Source organism: Phlebotomus papatasi, chromosome 1 (assembly GCF_024763615.1).
Source record: "Phlebotomus papatasi isolate M1 chromosome 1, Ppap_2.1, whole genome shotgun sequence".
NCBI classification, from domain to species: domain Eukaryota; kingdom Metazoa; phylum Arthropoda; class Insecta; order Diptera; family Psychodidae; genus Phlebotomus; species Phlebotomus papatasi.
This window is the reverse complement of record NC_077222.1, coordinates 71925246-71946463: the sequence shown is the minus strand read 5'-3', so window position 1 is coordinate 71946463 and position 21218 is coordinate 71925246. Positions and strand designations below refer to the sequence as shown.

The window sequence follows — 21218 nt, the reverse complement described above, 5'->3', positions numbered from 1 at the left end:
CTTGGTGATATCCCATTAGGAGATCGAGGCAAGAAAACACCTTCATACCACTGAGCCTTGTCAATTCTTCCTCGATGTGGGGCATTGGATAGTACTCCTTTTTGATACATTCGTTCAGCTTCCGGTAGTCCACACACATCCGGATATCGTTGCTGGACTTCTTCACGTGAACCACAACAGGGCTGGCATAATTGGAAGTAGAAGGCTCAATGATGTCTGCTGCTAATAACTCCTTTATCTTGTCACTGAGGGCTTTCCTGTATTCATATGGGACTCTATAAGCAGCATATTTGACCGGAGTGTCATTCAAGAGCTCAATCTTCATTTCCTCCACTCCAGTAAATCCCAATTCCTTGGTGTTCATGGCAAAACAACTTCGATATTTATTCAACAAATTTGTCAATTTCTTTTTATACTCCTGAGTAGAAAGATCTCCCACCACTATATCATTCTCCTTCAAAGGAGTTGGAGCCGAAATTGCCATAATCCGATTTTTCTTCTCCCTCTGAAAGTCTTCAGATTTCTCTGGATCCATAACAGTCAGTCCTTCTTTGGAAATGATCGCCGTCAAATTATTTTGGTCGAAATAGTCTTTTCCCACTAACAGTGGTTCCTCCTGAACTTCATCTGGCACAATATGAACGTTTATCTGTCGTGAAATCCCATCAATTGTCAACATTTGAGTAGAATACCCGAATGTCCGATATTTTCCTCCCCCGTAAGCATGAATTGTCGATTTCGGGTCCAATGCAGCAATTCCTAATTCGTCAGCCACTTTCTTCCTCATAAGTGTGCAATTGCTGCCCAAATCAATGAAAGAGCGGAAGGCCTTACCCAGAACTGTAACCTCCTTGAGCAACTCATCTTTATTTGGTCGGGTGGTAGTTGCTGAAGCCACCCTAACGGGAAAATCCTTCTGTTTTGGACATTCACGGATCAGATGATCTGGGGATTTGCACAGAAAACAGAGCCTCACTGTCTTTCCGGAAGTTCCCTGTGCCACATCTTTTTTCTTGTCTTCTATATTTTGATTGGATGAGGGTTCTGCCCGGTCACTGCGCCGATTTCCGGAGTCATTGTAGCGAGATTTCCCCTGGAATTGTGACCGATCTCCTTTGTCGTTGTGGGACTGAGTGTGAGACTTTTGGGATTTTTCGTGCCGCTGATAGGGTGAATATCGTCCCCGATTGTCCTTTTTATTTGCCCATTTGTACCCTGATCGTGATGTGGGTTGAGTATTTTCTTCCTTTACTTCCGCTTTTTCCATCCTTTTCATCATTTCCAGAAGTGCAGAAGGGGAAGCATGGGTAGTAGCTGACAAGACGCTCCTTTGATGGTTATTTTTCACGCCTTTTATGATGTAATTCATCGTTGTGGTATCGTCCAATTTGATTCTTTTTGCCATGCTCAGCTGATCGAAGTAGTAAGCAGTGGCTGTCTCTTTCGCTCCTTGACGACGTTTGCTCAATTTATCCAGGAATTCCGTCTTATCAATCACAGTAGGGAAGGTTTCCTCAAGGCAAGAGACAAATTCCTCCCAGTTGTTAATATCATTTTGAGCTGACTGGTACCATGCTCTTGCTGGGCCTTTGAGCTTCAAAGTGGCCTGAAGGAGTTTCACTTCATCGGGAACCTGGTATTTATAGCACACTTTGTTAACGGTATCAACCCATTGCTTTGCTTCCAAAGAATTGTCCCATTCAGGATCGAAATGGGGAAGTAAATCACGTAGATCTCTCGCACTAATCTCCATTTTTGATGGCATCAAAATTCCCGACGTATCCCCTGAGTTTGAGGAGGTTGGGTGGGATCCCCCACGTGTATTGGGCATCCTACTTTTTCACTGGAGAGTCTTGTGTGGATTTAAAAGGGAAAATCGAAAGGAAATGTCTCAAACAAATATTTCCAACATAACAGCTCTATTTGTCACTTTATAGAGCACAAAACTCTGAATTCCTCAATTAGTGTGTAATTACATATTTATTTTCATCCAAAATTACTCGAAAAATCATTTATTTGCACAAATTGCCTGGAAAATTTCATACCTTTACTCTGTACGAACACGATAAATCTTGTTTCACTTGGGATAATATTTCACACAGAAAACTCACTCTCAATAATTTTAGAACACTTTATTGCAAATAAATTGAATAAATCAGGGAATTCACAAGAAAATGTTTGCACTCACCACAATGGCGTCTGACTTTGGAATGCTCTGCGTAAAAGGCTGAAACGAAATCCCTTCTCAAGCAGATCACGCCACTCGTCACACACACACACACACAGTCGCTCTCAAGAAGGCCTTCTCTATCACTCTCTCGTTCACCCTCACACATTCCAATGTGCATCAATTTAATTTTCTCCCTCTCACCCTTGTTATTTCTTACTCAATTTTCCATCTCCTTCGATCGCGCCACCGATTGCGTCATCCCGCCAATTTTTCTTTCCTGAAGTCCCAAGCTCCCTGATGATTTTTTCCAGTCTATCATGAATTCCGGTGTGCTTCCATTTTCTCTGGACATGCATTTCAGCGCCCCCGAATCTCAGAAGCCTCATCTTCCTGGGTGTCACTTTTGGCGTTTCTCACTCACACACACGCGCGTGCAACTATTGCGCAACGATTCTAAGAATCTCGTATCCCACTTCTGACTCTATGTGGTTTCACTCTGACCACAATTAATTATTTATTTGATAACACTCGCGATCTATAGTAATGAGGGAGGCGACTTTGTATCCTACTACCCGAGCACACAATGTCACGCTCTCTACCTCATCACTTTACACTTCTATTCCCTAGCACGGTCACCGAGAGAATGATCGAGCTCTCTCACAAAAACTACCCCTAAGTGACAAAGTGCTCGAATAGCCAGATCCGCCGGAGGAGGGCACCACTGGTACCAATTCAAATGGGATTCCTAAGAGGGGTTATTCAACGGTGCCAGAGAGTGATTCCACAAAATGCTCCCTGATTCAGGAGAAAAATATTTTAAAAAGATAGCTCAAAAAATGGAAATGATTTAAAAATAATTAATCCTTGAATATCTAAAGATCAAATAAGAAAACTGTCGATGCAAAGGACAAAACATATTTGAAAGAACCTAATTGGATCTACAATGGGGTAATTTGAAATCGAGCCTATTTTGGAATTTTGATTTTTTTCTCTTTTAGATCGACAAAAGAAAAAAGCACAAAGAAATATTTTTAAGTATAGGGCTTGTACTTCTTCGTGGTCATCGTTTTCTTCTTGTCCATCTGAACAGAGAGAAAACCTCAAAATTCTAATTTAGCTCGAATTCGAAATTACCCCATTTTACCCTAAACCACAACATTTGTCCAAAACTTTAAAATTCTGATTATCTGTCAAAATATTAAACGATTCCATAATGGCTCGCCGGTCTTTTACTACAGGGATTGTACTTAAGGGGTTACGTAGGTCAAACATTAAAAAAAAACTGCAAATTTTTTCGGCATAATAAAAAAAAATTCAAGTTATTAGGCAAGTAAAAGTATACTGTATTTTCTGTGATATTTATTTTAAAATTTTAAAAATTCAGCCAATCAATCTTTTTGGGAAAAAATACTTTTCAGTTGTTAGATTACTAAGAGTAGATTCAATAAAAAAACTAAATATTTCTTGTTATTAGATAAGTTAAACTAGTCCTTGAACGAAGGATTTTTTATGTTTTCTCGGTCACAATTAATTTTACAAGATGAAATGTGGTGTAAAATATGCCGACAATTCTATTTTTTTATAAAATTCTCCCAAAAACCTAAATTTCATTTTTTCATCATTGAAGGACTAGTTAAATTCATCTGCTAACAGGAAATATTTGGTTTTTAGATTTCAGATGAATCTCCTCTGAGTAATTTTTTTTTAATGAAGAGTTAGTTTTTTCAAAAAGGCCTCCGAAAATTAGGTCCCAGAAGCTAAATTTTTAAAAATGTTGAATAATCATTTTAAAAAAATATGCCTCAAATATTGTGCTTTTATATGCCGACGAGCTTGAATTAAATAAAGTTTATATTATAATAAAAAAATAGAGATTTTTTTTGGTCTTTAGGACGATTGGGCCAGCGCTAAAGTTTTTCTCAAAAATGCCAGAAAAATGATCCTTTTTTTGTCAAAGCGTTGAAGCATTAAGGTACAGTGGGTAGTGGATTAATTTTGAATATAATAGAATTTTTGAATTTTGCGATTCTCCCACTATTAATAAAACTATATGGATAAGAAGAGCCAAGAACAGCCAAGATACTTCTTAGTGGTCCTTATCTTTTGAAATTTGCATCCCATCTAAGAAATATATATTACCATAGAAAAATCTCGTAAAATCTGCCAGTCGTTATGTAACAGCCTAGTATAATTCATTAGAGAATAAGAATCTATAGATACACAAAAAAGACAAATAAATACGTTGTAGTTTTTAGTAGCCACCGCCGTCCTATAATGTTGATAACTAACCTCCGGTGTAAAAACGGTGGAAAACTCCACCATAGCTTATATATACCTATCATCCATAGTATAAATAAATTTTACTATCTTTATTATGTAAGAAAGTTTAACTTTAATATTTTCACTGTACATCTATTAAAAAAGAAAAGAAAATACAGCTAATACTGCTGTGTTATCTTTAATGCCGTAACAAGCATTGTGAGAATTTGTTATGAATATAACTTCAAAACAACATACTGCTATTGCTTTTGAGTTCGAGCAATAAAAATTCATCCCCAATGGGTATTCAGAAACATCAGTAAAGTTGTTGAACCTGAAAAGTATCTCGCAGATTAATTTTGTTTGCTTAAATTTACACAAAGTCCACATTTTAAATATTCACAAAATGCTTTCAATGGCCCATTCATACTAGAATTTTGTCCATTTTTTTCATAGTATATTAAAGTATTGGATTTTTAATTGCCTTTTAATATTCCAACTCGTTTAGTGCTTTTATGATGTGCGATGGGGGTAATCAATCAAAATTAATTGATAATGTGAAATTTCCGCAATATTTAGTATTGATAGGTTTTCTGTTGGTTGTCATCAGCAATTTCGCTGTTAATTTGTTTTAATTGCTGCTACAATTTGTTTTAGAATATTTTTTGTTTAATATTCGATTATCCTCTTTATTTGTTATCTTGCGATAAATATTCCAATTATAAGGATGCGGCATAAAAAATATAAATGTATGTAATAGGACGGTGTAGAGTAGATATTCAGTTTTTTATATGCCTGATTTTATGATATTTTGTTTCCATGAGTTGAATAGAACCTTTGTTTATTATGCAAGTATCCTGTATTCGTTTTCCCTTTAGGTGTCCAAAAATTTTCCGGCCTAAAGGTGTTCAATTCGCAATCAGTGACCCTCATTCCACTTAGTTCTTCAAGGCATGATTTCGCGTTAAAATAAGAAATTAAATACAAAATGAATTGTGGCTGTTAAACCCAAAAACTTAGGTATCAAAAAAAATCATAATAAATATAATAATAACAATGAATTATTCAAATTATACTTTTTCCTTGTTCCATGTCATGCGTCTGCTACCGGTTTAGCGTTGATATCTAGCCATATGGATTCCTTATACATTATAATGCAGCGCCAGCCACAATTCCAAAAAGCAAAAATCCTGAACACATAAATGATTTATGTCTTCAGGATGAATCGAAATTTCGAATACATCAAAATCCCGAATAGCCACAATCCCGAACGCCAAAATCCCAAACACCCAAATCCCGAAAGCCAGAATTCCGAAAGGGACAAAACCCATAAGCAAAAATCCCGAATAAGACAAAATCCTGAAAAGGACGAAATTATACGGGGTTATATGGAATAATTTCCCAGAACACACGAAATTTTCTTTTACCTCCAGCAAATACAGATACAGTCGTCGGAGTAGCTATGACACTTCGGGATTTTAACGTTCGGGATTTTGATTGTCGGGTTTTTGGTGTTGAGAATTTTGGCTTTTCGGAATTTCGACCCATTTGGAATTTTGGCTTTCGAGATTTTGACCGGAACCCATATTAATGACAAAATTCTTAAATCATTTTTGGTGGGTGTCCTTTAAAAATTACACTCCATATAAGGATAGCCTATCAAATTCAATTTAAACGTATTATTCCTTATTAAAATCACAAATGTATATGGGCTATCCCATAAATTTATTGTATAAAAATTACTATATTTCCTTTATCACTAACAATGAAAAAGGCGTGGCCAGTTTTTCTAGGATCTGATCTAATAAAATCGTATATAAAAAGAATAGTGGCAGTTCATGCTACTACGCTGCACGTTAAAACTGTGTTTCGTTAATTATCAAAAAAAAAATAGAATAAATATTACTTTGAAAAAGATAAAATTCTTAAGCAGCGTGGCCCATACAATGTTCTTTTATTGAAAGATGTATATAAAATATTATTAATGGCTGCAGCAAATTGGGTAGTAGGATAAGATGGGGTAATTTCGAATCATGCCTAATTTGGAACAGTTAGATTTCCTAACAATTTTAGATGACAACAAGAGAAAAGTACTTCTTCGTGATTTTCTTTTTCTCTTTAATCATCTAAAAAAGTAAGAAAATTTCAAAATTCCAAAATAGGCATGATTCCAAATTACCTCACCTCATAATATTTTGGGCAAAAGATCAGTGAAAAAAAGAGCAAAAGAAACTGTACGATTAATTTCTCTTATAGTTTTCTTTGCTCACCGTTTATCGAATTTTCGTTTTATTTCTTCAATTTTCTTATATTATTTTCATCTATTGCCACCGAGTATGAGATAAGGTAATACGGTAATTGAAAATTTGCGTAAGAATTGCAATGAAAATGCGTATATTAACAAAAAACGGTGAACATTTTACTGTCAATGTGATTGTGCCCTTAAATGGAAACTGACCATTACTATAATTAAATTCAACTTCACAATAATTGGTTTATGGAGCTAAATCATGTCATGTTAAGGTCCAGTTACATTTTAAAAATGGAACAAAAAACTCCAATTCAAAGGTGCTCCACTTCCCCCTATGCCTCTGGTACATTTTTCAGATCAGGCAAATTTCTTTGAAATCTAAATTCATATCCCTTTATTTCTCAAACATTCTTGGTTAGGCTCACATTTTTTTGCAATCAAACAGAACTGAGGGGGGCATGCAGAGTAACTAGTTGATTTATTAATTCGTTAATAAATAAGAAAACCTATGCACAGTTACCAGCTTACTTATTTATAAATAAGTTACTTATTAAAATGGCTGTTGAAAGCTTAATTTCAAATTAATAAGTGTTCGTGTTCGTATGCACAGTACTTAACATTTTATTAACTAATAATTTTTTTGATTTATAAACATACTCCTTGAGAGGAGGTTGTTAGACTTATTATCGTCAAATGAAGTAGAAAAAAAAACATTAGGAATTGATATATATCACGAAGTAAATTACGATTTATGTGGTCTTATACAGTTTTACAGGTGATCATTTTAAAATCAAGTAAAACGTATTTTTGATAAATTTTCATTTTTTTATAATCATGTGAAAATAATGTGGGACTGTGAGGAAAAGGAGGTAAATTTATAATATTATTATTATTATAGCTTTATAATATTTTCTGACTATTCATTACTTTTTTTTTATTAAATATTAGTGCAGAAAATTCCAGAGGGGTCATGTGTTACAAAAAAACGAATACACATTCTTCTACAAATTAGTAACACTTTCTTTGCGAAATCCACAAAGAAAATAAATGTTCATAGATCATTACTAAGATTTTCAACATCTCACAGTAAAAAGCCTTAACTAAAATAAACCTTAAAAATAATCTCTTGAATGTTTGAAAATGTACAAAATTCTTTAAATTGAAAAACCTCTCAAGTTTTTCTCAGCGTTAGTCCTGCCCTGTGGATAGGGGAAACCAACTGATTTATTAACAGAGCTTTCAGGGCGTCATTTTCTGTGTTTGTGCATAGGTTTTTTGATTAATTAATAAATAAACCTAATAAATCAGCTGTTACTGTACAATGTGCATAGCAGCCTATGTTAAATAATTTTGAAAATTTAAATAACAAAAGGATCCTGAAAGGGGTCAGCTTTCCTCTCTTAACCCTTTAAGGATGATTGGGTCACCGGTGACCCAAAAATGAAATTTTTCCTATAGTCATCTAAGGTTGTGTATTGATCTAGAAAGTTAGAAAAAGTGATTTTTTCTGACACCCGATTTTTCACCATCTCCTCCTTAAAGGGTTAACCAATAATAATTTTTGTAAGAGGGCTATAATCTTTTAGATAGGTTATTAAGTAATGGGCCATATAAAATTGATTGTCAATAACTAATATTACAACAAATTGATAGTAAAGCATTTTATTTACCGTTAATAATTATCACTTTTCAGAATTTTCCCAAGAAAATTTTATTTTATTCATTGAAAAAACAAAAATTATCGTAGAAACTAAAAGAGCAATAAAAAATTTTCTGGATATGGGGTGAATGTTATTATTTTTGTCAATTTGTAAATGGTCAATATTGTTCTCGTGGGGATGACAAATTCGATATGGTGTTTGATGCTTTCGCAGCAAGAAATGAAAAGTGACTGGCTTGGCGCCAGTTTTTCTCCCATTCTCCACATATCAATGTTTTATCGTGAAAAGTACTTGGGGTAGATGGCCAAGAGAGACGAGACGATGAAAAGGAGAGACCGGGGGTTTTTCACATGACTCACAATATTTTTGATATACTTCTACGCCCCGGAAGGATGGGACGATGCGATTGGATGGAAGGGAAAGAGATAAGAGAACTCAATAATATGAAGTGAATGTATTTTTCGTGTATGGTTTTATTCGCGAAAAATTTTTTCTGAAAATCAATTTCTTAATCTTTTCATCTTTTGCCCCATTTTTCTTTCTACCGTGACTTCGTATGACGATACAATTAAATTTCTCTTTATGGTGGTTTTTGCGAAAAATACTTCAATTTGGTGGAAAAAAAAGAAAAGCCATTAAAAGGCTCAGCAAAGAAAGTGGATTTGGGGAATGTGAGGAGTGTCCTGTTGAGAAATGTGTGGCTCGTATCACGGAAAATCACTTTAATGGCTCGTGAAATATTTGAGGTGGAAATTCAACAAGTTATTTATTGTACCGTTGGTGTTTAGTACCTTTTTCTGCTTATATAAAAATTGCTTTTGTCGAAAGCTTCAATGGCTTTCTTTTAGTGTAAATTTTGTTGTTTTTCCTCAAACTACGGTATGGGGAAAAATTCAACAGTTTTGCTCCTTCAGCATATAGTTATTATTCATTTTTCACAGATATTTCTATTGTCCTTTTTGAATCCAATAAAATGGAAATGGGAAAAGAAAGAGAGTTGAGAGATGAAGAAAACATCTTTCAAATAATAAAAGCGCACGAGAATGGATGTTCTTTTGAATAATATCCAACTCTTTGAATTTGATCACGAAAACTTTTGGGAGCACGTAGTGAATTGCATAAATTTCTGTTGCTCCTTTAGTTTTCTTCTATGATTCAGGAGATTGTAGAAGATGCCAATGCATATGGACAGGAGATTGAAAGAAAATATCTTATAAATTTTTCAGACCTCGTTCAGCTGGGAATATTCTGACGCGACGTCTGTGTCGCAATCGACGACGTGATGACAACGAACTATATCGTTCCAATAGTTTTAAATTCGAGAGATTTGACCGAAAGGAAGGACAAGAAGTGGGTGGATCTGAAACACTGCCAAAACAGGTGAGTCCATCCTTTTAAATTCCCATTTACCAATTCTCTCTTATTGACTTGTTTGTCAGAGATATACACGCACACCTGAATGAATTATCATAATTTGTCCATCGTTCTAAGTGACGAATGAATTTTCCCATGGAAAACACGAAAATGCTAGTAGAAAGGTCGTAAAATCTTTTATAGTGCTCTAAAAATGCGGCAATGTTTCAGTTGAGACGCTACAGAAAATAACTTCCTTATCACAGATGTGAACAGATTGATAAGCTCAGAGAGCTTTGCCACTCTCAATCGATCAATCTGCCACCTAGAGTTTTCCACGAATTTTCCTTTTGGGTTGGTATCTGTGATATTGTCACCCCTCTGTGGAACTTCCCCTCGTAGACATTTTCTTAGACACAGCGTCGTCTTAGTCAAAAACTATTGTATCAACAAAAAAAAAACTTTGGAAAAATTGTTGTATTGTAAGAAATGTTTCTTGGAGAATTCAACAAATTCCTTTCCAATTGATTAATTTAAGAATTTTTGTACCACTTTCGTGTATGCATATCAATTATATCAAAGACGACATTCTTAATAATTTTTAATTGAATCAAAAGAGTTTTTTTTTTTGAGAATGATAAGTTACTTTTGGCTCTATGATTTAGTGCAAACAACTGATGCAAATTTCGTGATTAGCAGAATTTTTGGTAATGAGATATTAATAAAAAGAGATGTAAAAGTATCCCAGCTTTGCGGATTGCTCGAACTTACGAGATAGTGCTCTAGGTGCTCTACATGAATTATCTTTTTTTTTTGTATCAAGCCCTCTGCATATAAGAAGCAATTTAAAAAACAATACTTTTTAAAGATAATTTCCCCTATCATTGTAGGCAGAAACGACAAATTGTTTTTAAAGGTGCATCAAAAAGGAGAAATCGGTTGTAAAATTCGTGTTTGTAAATCGTATGACTTTTTATTAAGGGTTACGTAGGTAAAGATGCCTAAAATAAACAGCATATTTTTTCAAATATATTTTTTAAGAAGATTAAAAAAATTATTTCAAACTGTTAAGCATATAAAAGTCTTATTTGAACTATATTTTGTGAAATTTTCATTCACAAATTTTAAAAATCCAGCCGTTGGGGCGTGATTTTCAGAGAACTTTATTTGCAAAAAAAACTCTCTTTGCGGTAGTACCGATTATTCAACGTAAATTCTTCAGAAGTCAGAAAAACAAGAATTAAATTGGGAGATGAGTTAAACTCGTACTTGGACGAAGGATTTTTTGTTAGTATAAAATACAACAAAAAATAGTATTTTTTGTATAAAATTCTGCCAAAAATACAATTTTTATTTTTTCAAGAATCCTTTTTTCAAGTACTAATTTAACTAGTCCGCTAACAGGACATATTTTGGTTATTCTGAAAATTTTAGTCTATAAGCCATCGTGACCTCCGCAATGTAAGTTAAAAAAAGCATCCAAAAATCGGGTTCTCCGGTTAATTTTTAAATAAAAATTTCAGAAAATATAGCTTAAATGTTGTACTTTTATATGCCCTACAGATTGAATTAAATGATTTTTTTATTATAAGTAGATCTAAATTTTTGAGATTAATCGCGATTAATCACAAAATCATTTCAAAATCAAAAATTGGACTTTAGATTAATTTGGCATGAATTATAAGAATACGGACAAACAAAAAATATAAATACGAGAAAGATGAATCATTTACGAATATTAAACAGATTTATTACTGATTTCAAGATCTTTCCTAAGAATCCAAATATAGCCAAATCGGTTAAAAAGTAAGCCCTCTAGGCTGATTAAGCTTTGACCTCCAAAAATTCAAAATAGCGATTTTTTAGGTCATAGTTATATTTGAATGATAGGATCACCTTGACTCCCTTGACTATATTCAAAACATAACCAAAAAACATGGTTTTGGAAGGTTGGAATGGTGGAGATAAATAAAAATCATAATAATGATCCTCAGGTGAACTTATGCAGGGGTGACCGAAGACCGGAAGTTCGTATCTCTTACGGTTTGGCTTCTTGTTGGGTTACAAGTTTACTGACATTTACGGGTACTTCACCGATTCATTACCGATTATGACCGATGCAGCTGGGTTGTAAATTTCAAAACCTGTCTAAATAATCTAAATTTAACCAAATCTGTTTAAAATAAGCTCTCCAGTTTGGTTGAACTTGGACTCGGAAAAACTCGAAGTTTCTTATTTTTATTATTATTACTATTATTATTATATATATATTATTATATATATCGAAGTAAAGACGAAATGTTAAACTCCATTCGAAAATAAAAGAAATCACTGGAACTAGTTTCAAAAACAATTACAAAAGGCGTTTAGGAATAAAAGGGGATTGCGGGGAAGGGAAAAATGTCTTTAGGTAATATTTCTTTTATGGGGGGTCACCGAAGATCAGAAGTTGATATTTTTTACGGTATGACTTCTAGTTCAGTAATAAAAGAAAAGTAGGTTATGTGTAGTACAGTGTACAGGTAATGCTCTTTCTGTGAGTTCGAGCATAAAATGATTTTCTTTCGTTTACTGAGCAAACTATCCTTTCATATTGAAACTATTTAAAATAAATAACCAATGTTAAATCCTGATTAGCAGAGGTTCTTAATTGAAAACCTTGAAATATTTGGAACTTGTGTTTCTTGCAACTCTAAAAGCGTAAAAATTCTATTATAAAATGAATTTTGGAGGATTAATAAATCGAATTAGAACCAGTTTTATCTATTTCAACCCTCGAGTTTAATTTGGTTAACGCGCTTCTTTACTCCCGAAATTAAAATTACAATTGAATTTACACGCAGTCCGTGTTGCAAGTACTCTGAAGTCGCCTGTAAATAATCTAGAAATTATTTTTTTTTACTAAATCGATATTCTTTAAACAAGTGTTAAAATAAGCCATACATTTCAAATTGTTTCCTGACAAAAATTTCGAAAATTAGTAATTTTTCTTAGAAATGCGTTTCGTGCATTATGAATTTTCTTTAGGAAGCTTTTGCCAATAGCAATACATATAATGATAGATTAATTGATGAAATTACAGGAATTGATTTGGAGTTTCAATCCATTTGTCTTGTTTATATGAGTTGTGTTATATTGCAGGCGACATTTCTCTAATCTTATTCACATCTTGTTGCCTTGTTGATTGTGTCTAATAATACTGTACACATGAGCTCGATGCTTTATAAACTATTGTGAGTATTGAAAGTTTAGTTGTGAATTAGTTTTGATTCAATTGTATACGAGAAACTTTCTGACGCAGTCAATTTATGTTGGATTTCCTAGAAGTTCATTTTCATTCGGTTACATGTACATTTTTCTGGATTACGTAAAATGAAAAGGAAAATCTATTGTATGTAACAACTACAGAAAATCTTTGACTAAAACTTTTGGGATGGATTTTAAGGGGTCGGGTCGAGGTGAATCTCAGAGAAAAAAAGGGATATAAAGGGGGTTGAATCGATAAAAAAGGAGTATAAAGATGAGATTCAGGAATTATTGAAGGTTTTTCCCAAAGTGTGTACATATGCATTTTTCTCTTCTTTTCTTCCACGTTGTATTGACTTTGGGCTTCACTGTGAATTACATAAAAGTCCAATTCCAATTGTATTCTCATGTGTGTCATACAATTGAAATAAAATAAAATTGAGGATTTTAAATTTCTTAAATTATTCATTTTATTCGCGTATACACAGTATATAGGAAATAGGAGATATTTGAATATCATTTTATGAGATTTTCACAATTTATTCTGATTTCTCATTCTTCTATTTTCTCCTGTATGATTTTTTCCGCTAGAGTAACTTCTATATCAACATTTGATTGTGATGGTAATTAAATATTCGAACAGAGAAAATGAGAAAAATGAAAAGGTTCAATATCTCGATATTAACTGTTTGAGATTGTTTTTTTTTCCATAGAAATTTCTCCCACGTCTTGGAGATGACATAAAAGAACAAAAATTGTACCCCTGGCCCCATCAGTTACAATAATAATCTTCCTTTTGCGGGGATCCTTTTTTTTTCGTGAAACTTAATATTTATGATGCATCACCGTCAAATGGTGCGCGTTCAAAGTGGAGGCGAGGCTAATTCATCTTTATTAATCCTGGCGGGTGTTGTCTGACAAACGACCTATTGCCACGTTCAATATTTGTTAGTTGAACTGACATCCTAAGTATGAGTTCCATGGAAGGAGTCGGATGTGTATTTATGGATTCTCAGGATGATGTGTGAGATACGATGGAGACGAGAGTGAATGAATCTGCCAGGTTCAATGGGGGGCATCAAAAAGGGCAGCTATATAGAGGGATTCTATTCTTACTCATATTTTTTCACCATTTTTTTAATGTACTCTCTTCACGCATATTTTCCCCCAACCACCATTCATAATGTGCTCATTATGGATTTTTCTACAAAAATACTTTTAAATCCCTTGTGAACAAAACAAGGGGTAGTCCTGAGCTAGAGAAAAAAAATATGTTGTGGCCAATTAATATCACATTTGTGGTATATATTTTTGCTTAAGAAATTCTTCCAATATAATTCCTTTTTTCCGCCCCAACAATCAACTTTACTACATATCAAAAATATTGGTTTGAGAGGGTGGTTTTTGGTAAATTTCAATACACTTTCTCATCAAGTTTGAAAGTTAATTTACTAGACGCACAAATTGATGCCTTCACTTGTAACAGCATGTTACGTAAAATTGAATTTAAATTCCGATGAAAATTCATTAAATTGCTGTTTAATTTGCATTTCTCGCCTAAGGAAAATTTCATAACTCTCTCTCTATGGCAGATTTTTTGAGCACAGAATTAATTGGAAAATCACGAGAGATAAATATTATTCTATTTTGAATGTATATTTCAAGCTATATTTGTTGTGATTTCTGTTTAAGCGAAATTGAATCAAAATATCAAAAACCAAGACGATTGAATTTCTTAAAATTTGAAAAGTAAAATTAGGGTGAAAAACGTCTTTGAAAAAAATAAAAGTTCGCTTACGAGTATACTTTTCGTGTTATTTTGTATCATTTTTTTAAAGCTTACTGCTCAAGTTTAACAATTTAATTTTTAATTCAAAATTTTATTATACAGAATTTTCATATACAATATAATATTAATGGGAAAATGCACTTCATTGCATTTCCATTAAAATGTCTTTTCCCAAACTTTGAAATTTATTTTTAAATTCACAAATTTGTTAAAACTTATGTAAAAAGGGGTGGGAAAGCGTTCAAGCTTTGTAAAATAATTGCACTCATGACTTAGATGATGTATCTCAAAAACACTTCCGTACCAATTACCTACGTCAATAAAGTGCTTAAAGTGCTTTAGAGGTTTAGTTCATGAGGAAAAGCTCGCACTAGTAAAAATAAAAGGATCAAATTGATCCAAATTTAATCCTTTTACAAAGGATGGATCAATATTATAAATGTGCATTCAAAGTTCGAAATTTGATCCATTCTTTGCAAAAATGGGATCTCAATAAGTCAAGTGGTAGAGCACTTGCCGTATGATGCAAGTCTCCCGGGTTCCAATCCCCTTTAGGTCACCAGGAATTTTTCTGGCGTTAAATCGTCAGTTGGATCAGCATTTGTCGTAACTTTCTCAGCACTTCTTGTATTGTGTGTGTATTTCCATGGTGTTAGAAGAAGTGCTGATCAAGCGCTGAGAAAGTTACGACAAATGCTGATCCAACTGACGAAATGTGTTCGAATTGCATCCAGTGAGCTTCACTGCACTTGATTCCACGGGGCATGGGACTGACAACTCTATCCCTGTTTAAGAAAAAATAATATTAGATGTCCCGAACTCCCCTTGTGGGAAGGCCTAGTTCTTCTATGGAACGTTGTGCCACCATTATTATTATTATTATATTACTTTGCAAAAGGATTAAATTTGGATCAATTTGATCCTTTTACTTTTACCAGTGTGTTGTTCATGAGTTCGAGGATCTCTCAAATTTTTAACCGATTTTATTACCGATTTATAAATTATTAACCGATTTATAAATTATTCCGAAAGATCGCCAAAATAGTACAGGAGCTATACAATCAAATTTCTATTAAAAAATAATTATGGATTTATAACCCGTTCGTTTATCACTCATAAACGGAAATTCCAAGACTTTTCCTATCATTCCGAATATGATTCAATTCTGTTTAGCAAATATGCTCTCTAGATCTTTTGTAATCTGAAAACTTCAAAAGCTGTTAATACAATTGTTCAACAGTATTCTCGTATCTTGGCAAAATGTCTGCTTATGAAACTTCTAAAAGGTTTTGAAAAAGGAAGAGGATGGGAAACAAAAAAAATGAATGTCATGATAAACCTCCAAAGAGGTTTGGTTCCGGTGAAGATGATAGTCATGTCGATGAGCTCTTTGCTCAGACGAGAATGGAATGGTGCTATTTGAAGCGATATATAAATCGGTTAAAATCGGTTGCAAACCAGTAAGCTTAAAAAGAAATTGCGCAGTGAAAAATCGCCGTATTTCGTTAAGTTACGCATTTTCATTGCAATTCTTACGCAAATTTTCCATTACCGTATTACCGTACCTCATACTCGGTGGCACTAAATGAAAATAATATAAGAAAATTGCAGAAATAAAACGAAAATTCGATAAACGGTGAGCAAAAAAAACTGTACGAGAAATTAATTGTATAGGTTTTTTTGCTCATCGTTTATCGTATTTTCGTTACATTTCTTCAATTTTTTTTAAATATTATTTTCACCTAGTGCTACCGAGTATGAGATAAAGTAATACGGTAATCGGGAATTTGCGTAAGAATTGAAATGAAAATGCGTAAATTAACGAAATACGGTAAGCATTTTACTATCAATGTGATTCTGCCCTAAGACTTCAAAAAACTTTATTTCAAACAATTACTCTTCACGTTTCATTATGGCTCAGACAGAAACATCAAATGGATAGACGCACAAGACTGACATAATTTTTCAAAAATCGTCTGAACCTCGAAGATGTATTAAAAGAAATGGTACCCGCAGGGTGGAAGATGAAAATTTTAGAGAGGTGAAAAACCAATGGCTTTTTTGGAGGCGACCGACGATAAACTATGCTCCCCGGTGTTCGAGCAGTAAAAATAACAGTTATTTTGTAAACTAATACAAGGATTGTTGTACAGGTTGTACATTATAAGCGTTCTGTGTTTGAATTCCTATGAATCACTGTTTTTTCTGGTTCTGAAAGTGCTACGTATGTGCTACGCGCTACGTCATGTGAAACATAACACTATCCTTTTATTACAACAAATTATTATGCGTCTAGAAATCTAGTAAGATAAAGTTATCGGTCACCAAAGCAGTTCAGGGATGTACCTTAGGGCGTTTCAACTAGCAAAAAATTTTTTTGGCACTATTCTCACGGTGTTGTATTTGATGAGACAAGAAAGTTTTTCTTCTACGACCATATGATCAGACGCTGTTTAGAGGTGGCTGAACGACCCTCTCTGTAGAACAAATTTCTGATTTTACCGGATTTTACACTACAGAGAGGGTCGTTCAGCCACCTCTAAATAGCGTCTGATCATGGTCGTAGAAGAAAAACTTTCTTATCTCATCAAATACAACACCGTGAGAATAGTGCCAAAAAAATTTTTTTCCTAGTTGAAACGCCCTAATGTACCTATTCATAAATTAAATTTCGTATTACCATTCCGAGATCTTGCATTCAGTATTATTTCTGTCATTAAATTCAAGTTACTTCAGTGAGTAAATACTTCGAAAATTTCTATTTGGAAAAGTTTCATGAAAAATTTCGTAGACTTTGTGTCACATTTTACTTGCTCCCTCTTTGAGGATTTGTGGTTAGATATAAAAATGTCACCCTTGTGAAGTTCTTTATCCTCAAAGTGAATTCATGTCTTTCAAATTCAAATTAGATTCCTCTTCCGGTCACTCAAGTGACTTTTACTTTCTCATCCATTTGGGATTTTCTTTTCTCTTTTCGTTTTTATCATCTTCTGAGGTTTTTACTATTTTTTTTCTTTATGATAACTCGAATCCATCGTGAGGTATTGAAAGAGAGAATATCTCACATTTTTTGTGGATCTTTATTCAATTGTAAAGTCGAAGGAATAAGCCACTAAAAAAAAGTTGTGTATCGCTCCTGAAAGCTTTTTTTTTTGCACCAACGAAAGTGAATAAGGCAGAAAATGGAAATTTATCCATATTATATAACAAAGGGCTTTATTTCTTCAATTTAAATTTCATTTCACTATACGTTACCATATATCTGCTGTAAAAATTGAGTTGATGGAAAATGATTGGTGTGGCTTTTTAAGATGACAAGTGAAGCAGAATATTTCAATCTTTTCGTGTCCACCGAAGAACATCTGAGCCATTGAAACTTTAATCCAAGCGATGCTTTCCTCAGTATTTTCTTCTTTCCAATTTCACATTTTGGGGAAAAATTGAGTGGCGAATGAAGAAGGAAGTCTGAGAATGAAAAAGCGTCGCGTGAGTAATTCTAATCAATTTACCAAATGTAACCAATTTCAAAGTTTCTTCATCTTCCCTCTTCAGTTAACATGGTGATGAATTTATTTTCATTCCATTGATGATCTCCCTAGAAAATCATCTAATTCTTCTCACATTGCTTTTACTTGAAGAACTTGGTAGAATTATGATGTGTATTAACGTAATCCTTTCTGATTTATGGAATTTGGAATTTTCATATTAAAAGTTTTCCACTGTGAATAATGCGAATGGCAGAATTTTCTTTAATATATAATATATATCTCCCCTTTTCTGCATAATTTTTATCTTCAGTCCGCCGACAATGTGGTTGACTTGAATTGTCATTTGTGGTTAGATTCAAAAAGTCAATGCTGTTAGAGATTGAGAGACAGACTATTTAGTTGTGGTTTACCTATGATGAACAGAGAAAATATCAGCCGGAACGAGACAAAAGAGAGTAATTTTAGTTAAATCACATGTATCTTCTGTATCTTCTTAGAGCCTTTTGGTATAAAAGCCGACTGAAGTACGTTGTGAAGTGCCATTAGAAAAGAGGACGATGAATGTTGTGTGAATCATTTCAATTATAAATCCCTTGTTAGAAATGCTAGACAATGAATGCGGGTCTTTCCTGTTCGAGGGGATGATTGAAGTTTTCCTCAATGACTTTCTCAACAATCTTAAAAAATATAGAAAATCCATAACAAGGGTGATGCGAGAGACGATTTAGTCTTTTCCATTTTCCAAAAGAGGGGATAAACTTTCTTTCAATAAAATACAGACTGATGGAACATTTTTCCCCGCATTATTTCTATATGGATTTAGCTTTCATTTTAATTACTTATTCTGTCATCTTATTTTGGGGATAGCTCTTGCTGAATATCTCTTTTATAGAAATGTTTTGAAAATATGCTATAAATTGGTGTGGGGATGTGTAATAAAATGGAAAATCCTGTGCAATTGTGAATGCCTGACTTTCATCAAATTTATTATTCCGATTATTCCTAAGCAATGATTCTTAGTTGAAAGTCTTTTATATGACAATCCTGTATTGATTTGTGATTTCATATCTTCTTACATGCAAGGGACGGAAATGTGGTATTTATGAGATTTGGCGGCGGATGATGAGGATTTCATACTTTGCACGCTTTTACGGGAAAATCAGGGGTGAATATAGTTTCCCTTTTTTCCATGTATTATTCCCCCAATTATATTCGATTTCGCATTTAGTGCAAACATTTTTGGTCTTGCCTTGTTCGCATTTGTTCGCACTCATGGAGAAGAAAAAGTTAGGTAAGAATTGGTGAAGAGGAAAAATAAACTTTAATATTTTTCCCTTCAAAAGAGGACACCCTGTTGTAGGCAAAAGAAAAGATCATAAAGAAGGGAATTTGAAATTCTTATCATTTTCATACACTTCTCGAGGTGCTAAACATTTCTCCTCTCTCTCACTCTGGTCCTTTCAGGATTAGACAACAAAATGTACAACCTGTCGAGGGTGTTGTGCTTTACTTGGATGTATACATCAACAGTTGCCTAATTAAAATTTTAACGATCAAACAAAAGTTGATGCTTTTAGAAGTTTACTAAATACACTTGAAGTAAAGGAGCTATAATTTATTGTACAAGTTTTTTTTAATAGTCAATCCTAATTCCAGGATCCATATAATTTCTATCGTTATTAATTACTACGACGACATGGAATAAGTTATCGACTTTGAAAAATCGACTTTGAATTTTCTGCTTTAACTTTAGCTTGGATTAATTTTCTTATTGTTTACCTTTTTTTGTTTGTTATGTCACTGAGAGAAATCCGAAAACGTTAAAATAACATTCCAGAAATATTTATTTGACCCTGCAGTATTGATCCGAAATCGGTGTAAATATTACCCTTTTTAGGTGTATTGGGGGTTAAAGTTACCCTCTTTCATGTTAATTTTACCCTTAAAAAGGAGTAAAATTAACATTAAAAAATGTTAATATATTTTTACACCTAAAAAGTCTTAAAGTTATGAGGAAAAAAAGTTAATTGCACCCTTTTTTTCTCAGTGGTTTTATGCTATTCAATTTTAAAATCACTCTTTTTTTCGCCTTTTTTAAATATTTTTTCGTTACCTACTTCAAATTAACAGACTTTTGTTAATGGTTTTAGAAACGTTACCTATTTGAGACTTAAGAATTTTTTATAAAGAGTTTTCGAGATTTACATTACTTGGAATTATCATAAAATACTACTTTTTGGTATTGAATTTTTGTAATATTGGGTTAAAAATAGAAAGAGATTTCCTGAGACTTCCGAAAACCGCAAGTCGATATCTCTCTTAGTTTAAGAGATATTAAGCTCCAAAGAGGGGCCAGACGGTCGGACAGGAACGGTTTTTAGCCTTCCATATACATATTTGTGATCAGGAAGCGGCCAAAAACATTTTGGCAAAGGTTGGGACCGATCGGAGGACATAAGATTTTGTTAGGATTGCAGGTGAGATTGTTAAGAATCTCACATAAAATACGTACTTTTTGTAGAGAATTTCACGGCCTTTTAAACGGTACTAATTGTTGAAATTAGTTAAGCAAGATTAGTTAAGGGGTAAGGTAGGTCTTACAGCTTTCAAAAACAAAACGACATTTTTACAATTTTTATATTTTATTTTTTTTTTTTTTTTGTAATGTTCAACATCTCAACAGTATTTTTTCAAAGTTTTAAGTTTATTCGAAATGAAAGTACAGGACATAGAGCCTCTAATTTTTTGTTACTATACGATATGATATATGTTTATATGATTAAAAGTTTGAATTAAATAATTTTTTTATTATGTTGGTTAGAGAAAATATTTAACCTAAAATTTAAAATAAAATTAATAAATTAAAACCGCAATGTTTCTTCAAAGTCAATAGATTTTTTTCAAAGGTGATGTGACATTATAGTTGCTGATATTTTGAACCTTTTGGGACTCTGAGCATTAAAATCATTTAAACTTATATCTAGGAAAAAATAGAAATATT

The 21218-nt window shown here is 33.2% G+C and overlaps 1 protein-coding gene across 1 annotated transcript in view; it reads left to right on the top strand.

The window, feature by feature from the left end:
- LOC129800684 (uncharacterized) overlaps positions 1-21218 on the top strand; it is a 118940-nt gene that overhangs the window by 5220 nt on the left and 92502 nt on the right. Inside the window, exon 3 of the mRNA XM_055845273.1 lies at positions 9568-9721. Coding sequence (XP_055701248.1) covers positions 9568-9721 — 154 coding nt within the window. The remainder of the gene's footprint in view (positions 1-9567; positions 9722-21218) is intronic.